The 13,233-nt window shown below is 40.3% G+C and overlaps 1 protein-coding gene across 2 annotated transcripts in view; it reads left to right on the forward strand.

The window, feature by feature from the left end:
* Positions 1 to 13,233, forward strand: part of PDGFRA (platelet derived growth factor receptor alpha) — a 93,474-nt gene that overhangs the window by 64,819 nt on the left and 15,422 nt on the right. For both annotated transcript variants that reach the window (XM_088475273.1, XM_088475274.1), the window contains exons 6-11: positions 859 to 1,030; positions 2,435 to 2,624; positions 2,890 to 3,005; positions 3,215 to 3,341; positions 3,432 to 3,625; positions 13,082 to 13,176. In XM_088475273.1, coding sequence (XP_088331399.1) covers positions 859 to 1,030; positions 2,435 to 2,624; positions 2,890 to 3,005; positions 3,215 to 3,341; positions 3,432 to 3,625; positions 13,082 to 13,176 — 894 coding nt within the window. The remainder of the gene's footprint in view (positions 1 to 858; positions 1,031 to 2,434; positions 2,625 to 2,889; positions 3,006 to 3,214; positions 3,342 to 3,431; positions 3,626 to 13,081; positions 13,177 to 13,233) is intronic.

Genomic DNA, 13,233 nt, shown 5'->3' on the forward strand with positions numbered 1-13,233 from the left:
GGAGGCCAGGAGATGTTGGGGATAAAAGAAGTGGAAGCTACAAGTGAGAATGATAATAAACAGGAAAATTAACAGGCCCAAATGGCGCCCCCTGCCCTGCGGTGCCCTGTGCTATGACACAGGAGGCACCACCCTAGTTACGACCCTGCCTGCCCCATTTCCCCTCTCCCCAACCCCGTATAACACATGGGGTGTCCTTTGGGAGGGACTACTCTCTCTTGTACATGCGAGCAGTAGGTTATAATGGTGGGGGGTTGTCCAAATGTGGACAACAAATGTAACTATTAATTTATCAATAAAATAATATTGCCCACATAATTTTCTGTGTTTTGCCACCACTCAATACATAAGGATCGCCCTTATTATAAGTATATTGTGATTCCTCACCTTCTGATTGGCCAGATAGATCTGGTGGTTTTGTGGCAGTTGTTCCCAGGAGTTTTGACCAAATTGCTGGCAAAACCGTCAGGCATCACCAGTGGTTTGAGAATGACTGTCCAAACCGCTTAATAATAAATCCAGTTGTTTGGAGATCAAACCCTCCAACAATGTGCAGCAATAACAAACCTATGGTAAGACCGTCATTTAATAAATGTAACCACTTGAACTGAAGGAGAACACTTACTGTACACATTGCTGGATATCCCAGTGACATCAGTGTGCAGGAAGCAGCATTATCACTTTTAATAGTCCGTTCTAGTTGGGCAGAATCTGCTGGACAAAGGTTTAGTGTTCAGAAGTATTTAGATTGAATGTACCTGTATGAATAGTTATTTTAAAAAAACATATTCATTGAAGGTTTATTCACTTGAAATAAACACAACATATTTTGTATCCTGATATTTATGGTACTTGCAGAGAAGAAGCGCCATCCTAAAAGTCGAAGAAACCAAGAAGCCTCAACAGAGGTTAGAATATAAACTGACCCTACCAAATGTCACCGTGATGGATTCCGGGGAATACGAGTGCGCAGTCATACACGCTATAGGGGATGGCGAAGAAGTAAAGAAGATAAACATAACTGTCCATGGTAAGTATGAGGTAATGACATCCATAGACAGATAAAGGGTTTGGTCTGATCTCTTAGGAAAGGAGACTGTGCATATATATATATATATATATATATATAGTGTTCACTCTAGCTCCAGCGGCAGGCAGGGCGCCGGAGCTGAAGAGGGCAACTTTGTGCGCGCGGCCGAAAAAGGGGCATGGCCATGAAAAGGGGGCGTGTCTATAAGACGCGTCCCCTTTTCGTCATTCTTGGGGGCGCGTCTGGCACTTATGGACACATCGGGCAGCCCCCAAGCGCTGCAGACAGTGCGAATAGATGCCGGGCGCATGCGTCTATTCTCCGGCTGTGACCGGGTCACCACACAATTCTCCACCCGTGGGACACTGCGACCCGCAGGTGAAGACGGCAACCGCAGGCTGTGAGGGTAGGGTGCTTTTTGCCCTCCTAGCGGGAATGCTATATATATGTATATATATATATATATATATATATATATATATATATATATATATATTAGATCATTATTGCGTAGCTGTCAAGGAACCTGAAACTAACTTATGCTGCAGGCATTGTTAAATTAGTTATCTTTTAGATGTCTTTTGATGATGACGGGTATCAAACCAAGCATATGGGTAGAGGTGCTCCGGGCGCAGAAAGGTGTACAACTCTGTACACAAACAAATATGTGCATGTAGTAATGTTTTGGGCTATCGTTGGCAGGATTGGACTGGCCAACAGGGGTATAGGGTAAATCCCCGGTGGACCCCACTACCTGAGGGCCCCACCTAATCTTCTAATGTCAGGTTTCAGACTGTGCACTCAAATTTTACATGTTACTCTATTACAGAGTGAGTTGCCTTTTAGAGCGGACACATGGATGAACAGACAATGCACTGTGGCATCCATGTTGTCTGCAGGCTATAGGGTCTATAATAGTTGGGCAAGCCTCTGTGGTGGCTGGCCACACTCATTTAGCATGTGCCCCTACCACTGCCTTCCCCCGTGGGCCCTTCATGATCCAGTTCAACACTGATTGTTGGCGTTGGTAGCTACCAGAGTTACTGAAGCTTTTATTGCAGGTCTGGACATCAATCTCAGTAAAGATGCACAGGCAGCCTGTCATGGATGTCAGCCTCTGATATACTGTACGTCAAGAGACTGCCAAAACTACCTGATGTCTAACTATGATGCTTCTATAAGCATGAGAAAAGCAGTGCGTGTAGTATGGGCAGGTGCAGGCATTTGTAGGACATGGGCAGATATTGAGAGAAGAAGGCTTTGAAAAAGAGCCTGGAATATGTTCATATTTTATTTTGTTGAAAAAAAATGAAAAATTAGTTATGGAAATTAGTTTATTATGTAATTTTAATGAAAAGAATCATTTAACAGTTTTAATGTTTTATTTTAATTTCAAATCTCCAGATAAAGGGTTTATAAATCTCAACCCCAACTTTGGATTGTTAGAATTTGCAAAACTCCATGAAGTGAAAAGTTTTTCCGTGGATGTGCATGGTTATCCGCAGCCAAAAGTTTACTGGTTGAAAGACAACGTAACACTGAATGACAGTATGACCGAAATCACCACCAGCACAGTCAGGACTCGGGAAGCTAAGTGAGTTCTACTTAGATAGTATTAGGACAAGGTGTCTCAAACACTAGTTAGCTACCTATATAAAGTACTGCATTGAAGATGATCAGAATTTATATATCAAATATAAAACCACTGACAAATAACAGGTTCATGAATTTAGAGTATTACTAGAATGTAGTGTTTGGAATGCCAATATACAGTATGATGCTTATATTACAGTATGTACACATATGAAATCAGCTTTCATTTGAATCCAATATTACTATTTGTATTGTGTTTCTAACAGGTACGTAAGCACATTGAAGCTCATTCGTGTCAAGGAGGAGGATGGCGGGATTTACACATTTGTAGTTCAAAACGATGCTGAAATTAAAACATACTCATTTGAGTTGCAAATTAAAGGTAAATGTAAAACTGTATCACATTTGTTTAGAAGTTTAAGCTTAGATACACACATGTTCTTTACTTTATATTTTCCGCTTATTGTGATGTTAGGTTATAATGTCATGTTCGCTTCCAAAACACCTATCACTTAAATTTTTTTTTTGTCTTAATAATGTTTTAATTATGTCATATAAACAAGTAAATTACTTTTTCAAAATTGTCTGTAGTTCCTGCTTTGATATTACAATTGGTGGATGATCACCATGGCTCGTCTGGTCAGCAAACAGTAGAATGCCTAGCTAAAGGGATGCCTGTTCCCGAAGTGGAATGGTTGGTTTGCAAAGATATAAAAAGGTAAACATTCAACTTTTATGCTTTATGCCATTTGTGTGGAATGTCAGATAGTTGAGTTAGTTCTTGATAATTAATGTGTTTTCTTATCAGGTGTAATAATGATACCTCATGGTCCATTTTGATAACCAATGGTTCTGAAATCAGCATGGAGACTCATCAGGACAATGACAACAGAGTGGAGAGTCAGGTGACCTTCAAGAAAGTGGAGGAGACAGTGGCAATCCGCTGCATAGCGAAGAATGACCTCGGGGTTGTTGCAAGGGAGCTGAAATTGGTCGCACCTAGTATGTAATTTAGTAATACTTAATTCCTAAAGTCTTTGCTAATGTACCAGTGTACCAATGCATTTAACTTTTCCCAACTAGTGACTAGTGTTCTCAAGCATCGCATTTTCCCATCTAGTAACGAGTATTCTCAGTCATCTCATTTTCCCAAATAGTGACTAGTGTTCTCAGGCATCTCATTTTCCCAACTAGTGACTAGTATTCTCAGGCATCTCATTTTCTCAAATAGTGACTAGTGTTCTCAGGCATCTCATTTTCATGACTAGTGACTAGTAATCTCAGTCATCTAATTTTGTCAACTAGTGACTAGTATTTTCAGTCATCTCATTTTCCCAACTAGTGACTAGTGTTCTCAGAAATCTCATATTCCCGTCTAGTGACTAGTATTCTCAGGCATCTCATTTTCCATGACTAGTGACTAGTGTTCTCAGGCATCTCATTTTCCCAACTAGTGACTAGTGTTCTCATGCATCTCATTTTCCCAACTAGTGACTAGTGTTTCAGGCATCTCATATTCCCATCTAGTGACTAGTGTTCTCAGGCGTCTCATTTTCATGACTAGTGACTAGTGTTCTCAGGCATCTCATTTTCATGACTACTGACTAGTATTCCCAGTCATTTAATTTTCCCAACTTGTGACTATTATTTTCAGTCATCTTGATTTCCCAACTATTGACTAGTGTTCTCAGTCATCTCATTTTCCCAACTAGGGACTAGTGTTCTCAGCCATATTATTTTCCCAACTAGTGACTAGTGTTCTCAGGCATCTCATTTTTCATGATTAGTGACTTGTGTTCTCAGGCATCTCATTTTCATGACTAGTGACTAGTGTTCTCAGTCATTTAATTTTCTCAACTAGTGGCTAGTATTCTCAGTCATCTCATTTTTCTAACTTGTGACTAGTGTTCTCAGGCATCTCATTTTCCCAACTAGTGACTAGTGTTCTCAGGCAACTCATTTTCCCAACTAGTGACTAGTGTTCTCAGGCATCTCATTTTCCCAACTAGTGACCAGTGTTCTCAGGCATCTCATATTCCGGTCTAGTGACTAGTGTTCTCAGGCATCTCCTATTCCCGTCTAGTCACTAGTGTTCTCAGGCATCTCATTTTCATGACTAGTGACTAGTGTTCTCAGGCATCTCATTTTCATGACTAGTGACTGACTAGTATTCTCAGTCATTTAATTTTCCCAACTAGTGACTAGTATTCTCAGTCATCTCATTTTCCCAACTTGTGACTAGTGTTCTCAGGCATCTCATTTTCCCAACTAGTGACTAGTGTTCTCAGGCATCTCATTTTCCTGAATAGTGACTAGTGTTCTTAGGAATCTCATTTTCATGACTAGTGACTAGTGTTCTCAGGCATCTCATTTTCATGACTAGTGACTAGTGTTCTCAGGCATCTCATTTTCATGACTAGTGACTAGTATTCTCAGTCATTTAATTTTCGCAACTAGTGGCTAGTATTCTCAGTCATCTCATTTTCCCAACTAGTGACCAGTGTTCTAAGGCATCTCATTTTCCCAACTAGTGACTAGTGTTCTCAGGCATCTCATTTTCCCAACTAGTGACTAGTGTTCTCAGGCATCTCATTTTCCCAACAAGTGACTAGTGTTTCAGGCATCTCATATTCCCGTCTATTGACTAGTGTTCTCAGGCATCTCATTTTCATGACTAGTGACTAGTGTTCTCAGGCATCTCATTTTCATGACTAGTGACTAGTATTCCCAGTCATTTAATTTTCCCTACTAGTGACTAGTATTTTCAGTCATCTTGTTTTCCCAACTATTGACTAGTGTTCTGAGGCATCTCATTTTCCCAACAAGTGACTAGTGTTCTCAGGCATCTCATTTTCCCAACAAGTGACTATTGTTTCAGGCATCTCCTATTCCCGTCTAGTGACTAGTGTTCTCAGGCATCTCATTTTCATGACTAGTGACTAGTGTTCTCAGGCATCTCATTTTCATGACTAGTGACTAGTATTCCCAGTCATTTAATTTTCCCTACTAGTGACTAGTATTTTCAGTCATCTTGTTTTCCCAACTATTGACTAGTGTTCTCAGTCATCTCATTTTCCCAACTAGTGACTAGTATTCTCAGGCATCTAATTTTCACAACTAGCGACTAGAGATCTTAGACATCTAATTATCCCAAATAGTGACTATTATTTTCAGGCATCTAATTCTCATGACTAGTGGCTAGTGATCTCAGGCATCTAATTTTCACAGCTAGTGAATTGTTTCCTCAGTCATCTAATTTTCACGACTAGTGACTAGTGTTCTCAGACATGTCATTTTCACGACTAGTGAATTTTGTTCTCTGGCATCTCATTTTCACAACTAGTGAATTGTGTCCACAGTCATCTAATTTTCATGACTAGTGACTAGTGTTCTCAGTCATCTTATTTTCAGAACTAGTGACTAGTGTTCTCAGGCATCTCATTTTCATGACTAGTGACTAGTGTTCTCAGTCATTTAATTTTCTCAACTAGTGGCTAGTATTCTCAGTCATCTAATTTTTCTAACGTGTGACTAGTGTTCTCAGGCATCTCATTTTCCCAACTAGTGACTAGTGTTCTCAGGCAACTCATTTTCCCCAACTAGTGACTAGTGTTCTCAGGCATCTCATTTTCCCAACTAGTGACTAGTGTTCTGAGGCATCTCATATTCCCGTCTAGTGACTAGTGTTCTCAGGCATCTCATATTCCCGTCTAGTGACTAGTGTTCTCAGGCATCTCATTTTCATGACTAGTGACTAGTGTTCTCAGGCATCTCATTTTCATGACTAGTGACTAGTATTCTCAGTCATTTAATTTTCCCAACTAGTGACTAGTATTCTCAGTCATCTCATTTTCCCAACTTGTGACTAGTGTTCTCAGGCATCTAATTTTCGCAGCTAGTGACTAGTGTTCTCAAGCATCTCATTTTCTTGTATAGTGACTAGTGTTCTTAGGAATCTCATTTTCATGACTAGTGACTAGTGTTCTCAGGCATCTCATTTTCATGACTAGTGACTAGTGTTCTCAGGCATCTCATTTTCGTGACTAGTGACTAGTGTTCTCAGGCATCTCATTTTCATGACTAGTGACTAGTATTCTCAGTCATTTAATTTTCGCAACTAGTGGCTAGTATTCTCAGTCATCTCATTTTCCCAACTTGTGACTAGTGTTCTAAGGCATCTCATTTTCCCAACTAGTGACTAGTGTTCTCAGGGATCTCATTTTCCCAACAAGTGACCAGTGTTCTCAGGCATCTCATTTTCCCAACTAGTGACTAGTGTTCTCAGGCATCTCATTTTCCCAACAAGTGACTAGTGTTCTCAGGCATCTCATTTTCCCAACAAGTGACTAGTGTTTCAGGCATCTAATATTCCCGTCTAGCGACTAGTGTTCTCAGGCATCTCATTTTCATGACTAGTGACTAGTGTTCTCAGGCATCTCATTTTCATTACTAGTGACTAGTATTCCCAGTCATTTAATTTTCCCTACTAGTGACTAGTATTTTCAGTCATCTTGTTTTCCCAACTATTGACTAGTGTTCTCAGGCATCTCATTTTCCCAACTAGTGACTAGTGTGTTCTCAGGCATCTCATTTTCCCAACTAGTGACTAGTGTTTCAGGCATCTCATATTCCCGTCTAGTGACTAGTGTTCTCAGGCATCTCATTTTCATGACTAGTGACTAGTGTTCTCAGGCATCTCATTTTCATGACTAGTGACTAGTATTCCCAGTCATTTAATTTTCCCTACTTGTGACTAGTATTTTCAGTCATCTTGTTTTCCCAACTATTGACTAGTGTTCTCAGACATCTCATTTTCCCAACTAGTGACTAGTGTTCTCAGTCATATTATTTTCCCAACTAGTGACTAGTATTCTCAGGCATCTAATTTTCACAACTAGCGACTAGAGATCTTAGACATCTAATTATCCCAAATAGTGACTATTATTTTCAGGCATCTAATTTTCACGACTAGTGGCTAGTGATCTCAGGCATCTAATTTTCACAGCTAGTGAATTGTGTCCTCAGTCATCTAATTTTCACGACTAGTGACTAGTGTTTTCAGGCATCTCATTTTCACGACTAGTGAATTTTGTTCTCAGGCATCTCATTTTCACAACTAGTGAATTGTGTCCACAGTCATCTAATTTTCATGACTAGTGACTAGTGTTCTCAGTCATCTTATTTTCACGACTAGTGACTAGTGTTCTCAGGCATCTCATTTTCATGACTATTGACTTGTGTTCTCAGTCATTTAATTTTCTCAACTAGTGGCTAGTATTCTCAGTCATCTCATTTTTCTAACTTGTGACTAGTGTTCTCAGGCATCTCATTTTCCCAACTAGTGACTAGTGTTCTCAGGCAACTCATTTTCCCAACTAGTGACTAGTGTTCTCAGCCATCTCATTTTCCCAACTAGTGACTAGTGTTCTCAGGCATCTCATATTCCCATCTAGTGACTAGTATTCTCAGGCATCTCATATTCCCGTCTAGTGACTAGTGTTCTCAGGCATCTCATTTTCATGACTAGTGACTAGTGTTCTCAGGCATCTCATTTTCATGACTAGTGACTAGTATTCTCAGCCATTTAATTTTCCCAACTAGTGACTAGTATTCTCAGTCATCTCATTTTCCCAACTTGTGACTAGTGTTCTCAGGCATCTAATTTTCCCAACTAGTGACTAGTGTTCTCAGGCATCTAATTTTCCTGTATAGTGACTAGTGTTCTTAGGAATCTCATTTTCATGACTAGTGACTAGTGTTCTCAGGCATCTCATTTTCGTGACTAGTGACTAGTGTTCTCAGGCATCTCATTTTCATGACTAGTGACTAGTATTCTCAGTCATTTAATTTTCGCAACTAGTGGCTAGTATTCTCAGTCATCTCATTTTCCCAACTTGGGACTAGTGTTCTAAGGCATCTCATTTTCCCAACTAGTGTCTAGTGTTCTCAGGCATCTCATTTTCCCAACAAGTGACTAGTGTTCTCAGGCATCTCATTTTCCCAACAAGTGACTAGTGTTTCAGGCATCTCATATTCCCGTCTAGTGACTAGTGTTCTCAGGCATCTCATTTTCATGACTAGTGACTAGTGTTCTCAGGCATCTCATTTTCATGACTAGTGACTAGTATTCCCAGTCATTTTATTTTCCCTACTAGTGACTAGTATTTTCAGTCATCTTGTTTTCCCAACTATTGACTAGTGTTCTCAGGCATCTCATTTTCCCAACAAGTGACTAGTGTTCTCAGGCATCTCATTTTCCCAACAAGTGACTAGTGTTTCAGGCATCTCATATTCCCGTCTAGTGACTAGTGTTCTCAGGCATCTCATTTTCATGACTAGTGACTAGTGTTCTCAGGCATCTCTTTTTCATGACTAGTGACTAGTATTCCCAGTCATTTAATTTTCCCTACTAGTGACTAGTATTTTCAGTCATCTTGTTTTCCCAACTATTGACTAGTGTTCTCAGTCATCCCATTTTCCCAACTAGTGACTAGTGTTCTCAGTCATATTATTTTCCCAACTAGTGACTAGTATTCTCAGGGATCTAATTTTCACAACTTGCGACTAGAGATCTTAGACATCTAATTATCCCAAATAGTGACTATTATTTTCAGGCATCTAATTTTCTCGACTAGTGGCTAGTGATCTCAGGCATCTAATTTTCACAGCTAGTGAATTGTGTCCTCAGTCATCTAATTTTCACGACTAGTGACTAGTGTTCTCAGGCATCTCATTTTCACGACTAGTGAATTTTGTTCTCAGACATCTCATTTTCACAACTAGTGAATTGTGTCCACAGTCATCTAATTTTCATGACTAGTGACTAGTGTTCTCAGTCATCTTATTTTCACGACTAGTGACTAGTGTTCTCAGGCATCTCATTTTCATGTCTAGTGACTAGTGTTCTCAGTCATTTAATTTTGTCAACTAGTGGCTAGTATTCTCAGTCATCTCATTTTTCTAACTTGCGACTAGTGTTCTCAGGCATCTCATTTTCCCAACTAGTGGCTAGTGTTCTCAGGCATCTCATTTTCCCAACTAGTGACTAGTGTTCTCAGGCATCTCATATTCCCGTCTAGTGACTAGTGTTCTCAGGCATCTCATATTCCCGTCTAGTGACTAGTGTTCTCAGGCATCTCATTTTCATGACTAGTGACTAGTGTTCTCAGGCATCTCATTTTCATGACTAGTGACTTGTATTCTCAGTCATTTAATTTTCCCAACTAGTGACTAGTATTCTCAGTCATCTAATTTTCCCAGCTAGTGACTAGTGTTCTCAGGCATCTCATTTTCCTGTATATTGACTAGTGTTCTTAGGAATCTCATTTTCATGACTAGTGAATAGTGTTCTCAGGCATCTCATTTTCATGACTAGTGACTAGTGTTCTCAGGCATCTCATTTTTGTGACTAGTGACTAGTGTTCTCAGGCATCTCATTTTCATGACTAGTGACTAGTATTCTCAGTCATTTAATTTTCGCAACTTGTGGCTAGTATTCTCAGTCATCTCATTTTCCCAACTTGTGACTAGTGTTCTAAGGCATCTCATTTTCCCAACTAGTGACTAGTGTTCTCAGGGATCTCATTTTCCCAACTAGTGACTAGTGTTCTCAGGCATCTCATTTTCCCAACAAGTGACTGGTGTTTCAGGCATCTCATATTCCCGTCTAGTGACTAGTGTTCTCAGGCATCTCATTTTCATGACTAGTGACTAGTGTTCTCAGGCATCTCATTTTCATGACTAGTGACTAGTATTCCCAGTCATTTAATTTTCCCTACTAGTGACTAGTATTTTCAGTCATCTTGTTTTCCCAACTATTGACCAGTGTTCTCAGTCATATTATTTTCCCAACTAGTGACTAGTATTCTCAGGCATCTAATTTTCACAACTAGCGACTAGAGATCTTAGACATCTAATTATCCCAAATAGTGACTATTATTTTCAGGCATCTAATTTTCACGACTAGTGGCTAGTGTTCTCAGGCATCTAATTTTCACAGCTAGTGAATTGTGTCCTCAGTCATCTAATTTTCACGACTAGTGACTAGTGTTCTCAGGCATCTCATTTTCACGACTAGTGAATTTTGTTCTCAGGCATCTCATTTTCACAACTAGTGAATTGTGTCCTCAGTCATCTAATTTTCATGACTAGTAACTAGTGTTCTCAGTGATCTTATTTTCACGACTAGTGACTAGTGTTCTCAGGCATCTCATTTTCACAAGTAGAACCTTTGTCCCTATTAGACATATGTAATGCTGAATCTTTATTTTTAGAGAATGTATAATTCTGATGCACTAAGAGAACCAGATTAAATGGATCTTTTTGGGTACAGTGGCGGCTGATTCTGAGTTGGACGCAAGTCTAAATGCAGATGGATCACACAGTTATCTGCAAACTGTGCATGCACTAAATAAAGCAGTCACAGACTGCGGATGCGCCAGACCATGCATATGCACACGGGGGGAGACTAAAAGTGCAGAAGGTCTGATCCATCCATTTACTGATCACTCTTTCTGTCAAATGTGCATTTCTGGATGGCAACTGGGTGACAGATCTAATAGTGAAGTAAGGTGGTGGGTCTCTTAGCGCACAGCCTCAAGCCAGTGGCGTAAGTTTATCCCAGATGCCCGGAGGCAAGTTATAATTTGGTAACCCCCCCCCCGTCACAGCCGCTGACACTGTAATGCAGCAATTCACATGCAGACAGGCTATAGATAGACGAAGGCAGCAGCTGATGGTCTGACATGGAGTTCTCCACTAGTGTATGGCGGCTTCTCAGGTGCCGGGAAGGTTTGCCATGTTTTGGGCGGCTGTGACGGTACACTCCGGGTACATAGTTACAGCCCTAAGTGGGGTGAATATGTTGTGGACAATGGAGGAGGTGCCCCTTCAGAGTTGGTGCCCGGCGGCAGGCGCCTCCATTATCTCCCATAGTTCTGCCCCTGCCTCAAGCAGCTTTGTCACTATAAAAAGGGGTAATCTCTTTCCCCAGTGGTAGAAGATACAGTATTAGAAATTTAAAGTGACACTAGCGCTAGAGGTGATCTGATAATAAATAGTTTAATGATAACATAGATATCCCACAAAATCTGGGAATACAGTAGAAGCTAAGTAGAATAAAATAGAAAAAATTCCAGTACAATGATAAAATCCAAATAGAAATAAAGTGCGTATAGTGTAGCAGCAAAATTATCACTGATTAAAGTGCATAGGAGTAGGGGGCTGCAATCTGCATAAGTTGATAGATACAGTGATTAAACCATTCGATAACTAAGGTGCATCTATTTAGGCAGCAATACAAGCACTGATACATCTATAAAATAAAAACAATAAATCATGCGACTCCAATGCCATGAAAAAGTGTATAAAATGTCCTGATTGTTAGGATGTATACAACATACCATGAGTAGTGGGTGAGTGTCTCTTTGGGTAAGGAGGCAGGGGTTCCAGACAGCACCCTGGTCCAGACACTCACAGGCTTAAATTGATGATGTCCTGCACACCAGCACCAACGCATTTTGAGCTGTAGGAACCTGCAGCTGAGCCTGGTACCCTGTGATCCCTGTGTGAGGGATCCTGCGTGCTTTTCCCGGACACTAGTCTCTAACTTCAGGCTAGCTTAAGTTAGAGGCTAGTGTCCGGGAAAAGCAGGCAGGATCCCTCAGACACTCACCCACTACTCATGGTATGTTTTATACATCCTAACAATCAGGACATTTTATATTCTTTTTCATGGCACTGGAGTCCCATGATGTATTGTTTTTATTCTATGGATGTATCAGTGCTTGTATTGCTGCCTAAATAGATGCACTTCAGTTATCGAATGTTTTAGTCACTGTATCTATCAACTTATGCAGATTGCTGCCCCCTACTCCTATGCACTTTAATCAGTGATAATTTTGCTGCTACACTATACGCACTTTATTTCTATTTGGATTTTATCATTGTATTGGATTTTTTTCTATTTTATTCTACTTTGCTTCTACTGTATTCCCAGATTTTGTTGGATATCTATGTTATCATTAAACTATTTATTATCAGATCACCTCTAGCGCTAGTGTCACTTTAAATTTCTAATACTGGGTGACAGATCTGTCTGGTGGGAGTGTTATGTGAGTGCCCTGGGCATGTAGGCCAGTGTCTGTGCTTGTTTGTAATGTGTGGAGAAAGAAGAGATCTGTTTCTGACCGATCTATTGCACCGAGCACGGGGTGTGTGAGTCCCAAAACTAATGATGACGGCTGCAGTACAGGCAGAAAAAAACACTGGGCGACCCTGCCTTCCGAGTGAGGACTACTTGGCATAGATAGGTGGTTACATGCATTAGCATACGGTAGTAGGTAGGCTGCCACTGCTGAAAGCAGATGTGTCCAACGCAGAATGAGGTCCAGTATGTTCCCATCTAACCCCCAAAAAATGGATGAAATTGTAGTTTAATCATTTATTTATTCTCCACAGCTCTACGCTCGGAACTAACAGTGGCGGCTGCAGTGCTGGTTCTGCTGGTGATAGTCATCATATCCCTTATTGTTCTCGTCATCATATGGAAACAGGTAGGAAATAATCCTCACAACCAGCCTGATGCTGACAATGTCCCATTTACACAGGGT

This window comes from Taudactylus pleione, unplaced genomic scaffold, assembly GCF_031769625.1.
Source record: "Taudactylus pleione unplaced genomic scaffold, aTauple2 ptg000169l, whole genome shotgun sequence".
NCBI classification, from domain to species: Eukaryota; Metazoa; Chordata; class Amphibia; order Anura; family Myobatrachidae; genus Taudactylus; species Taudactylus pleione.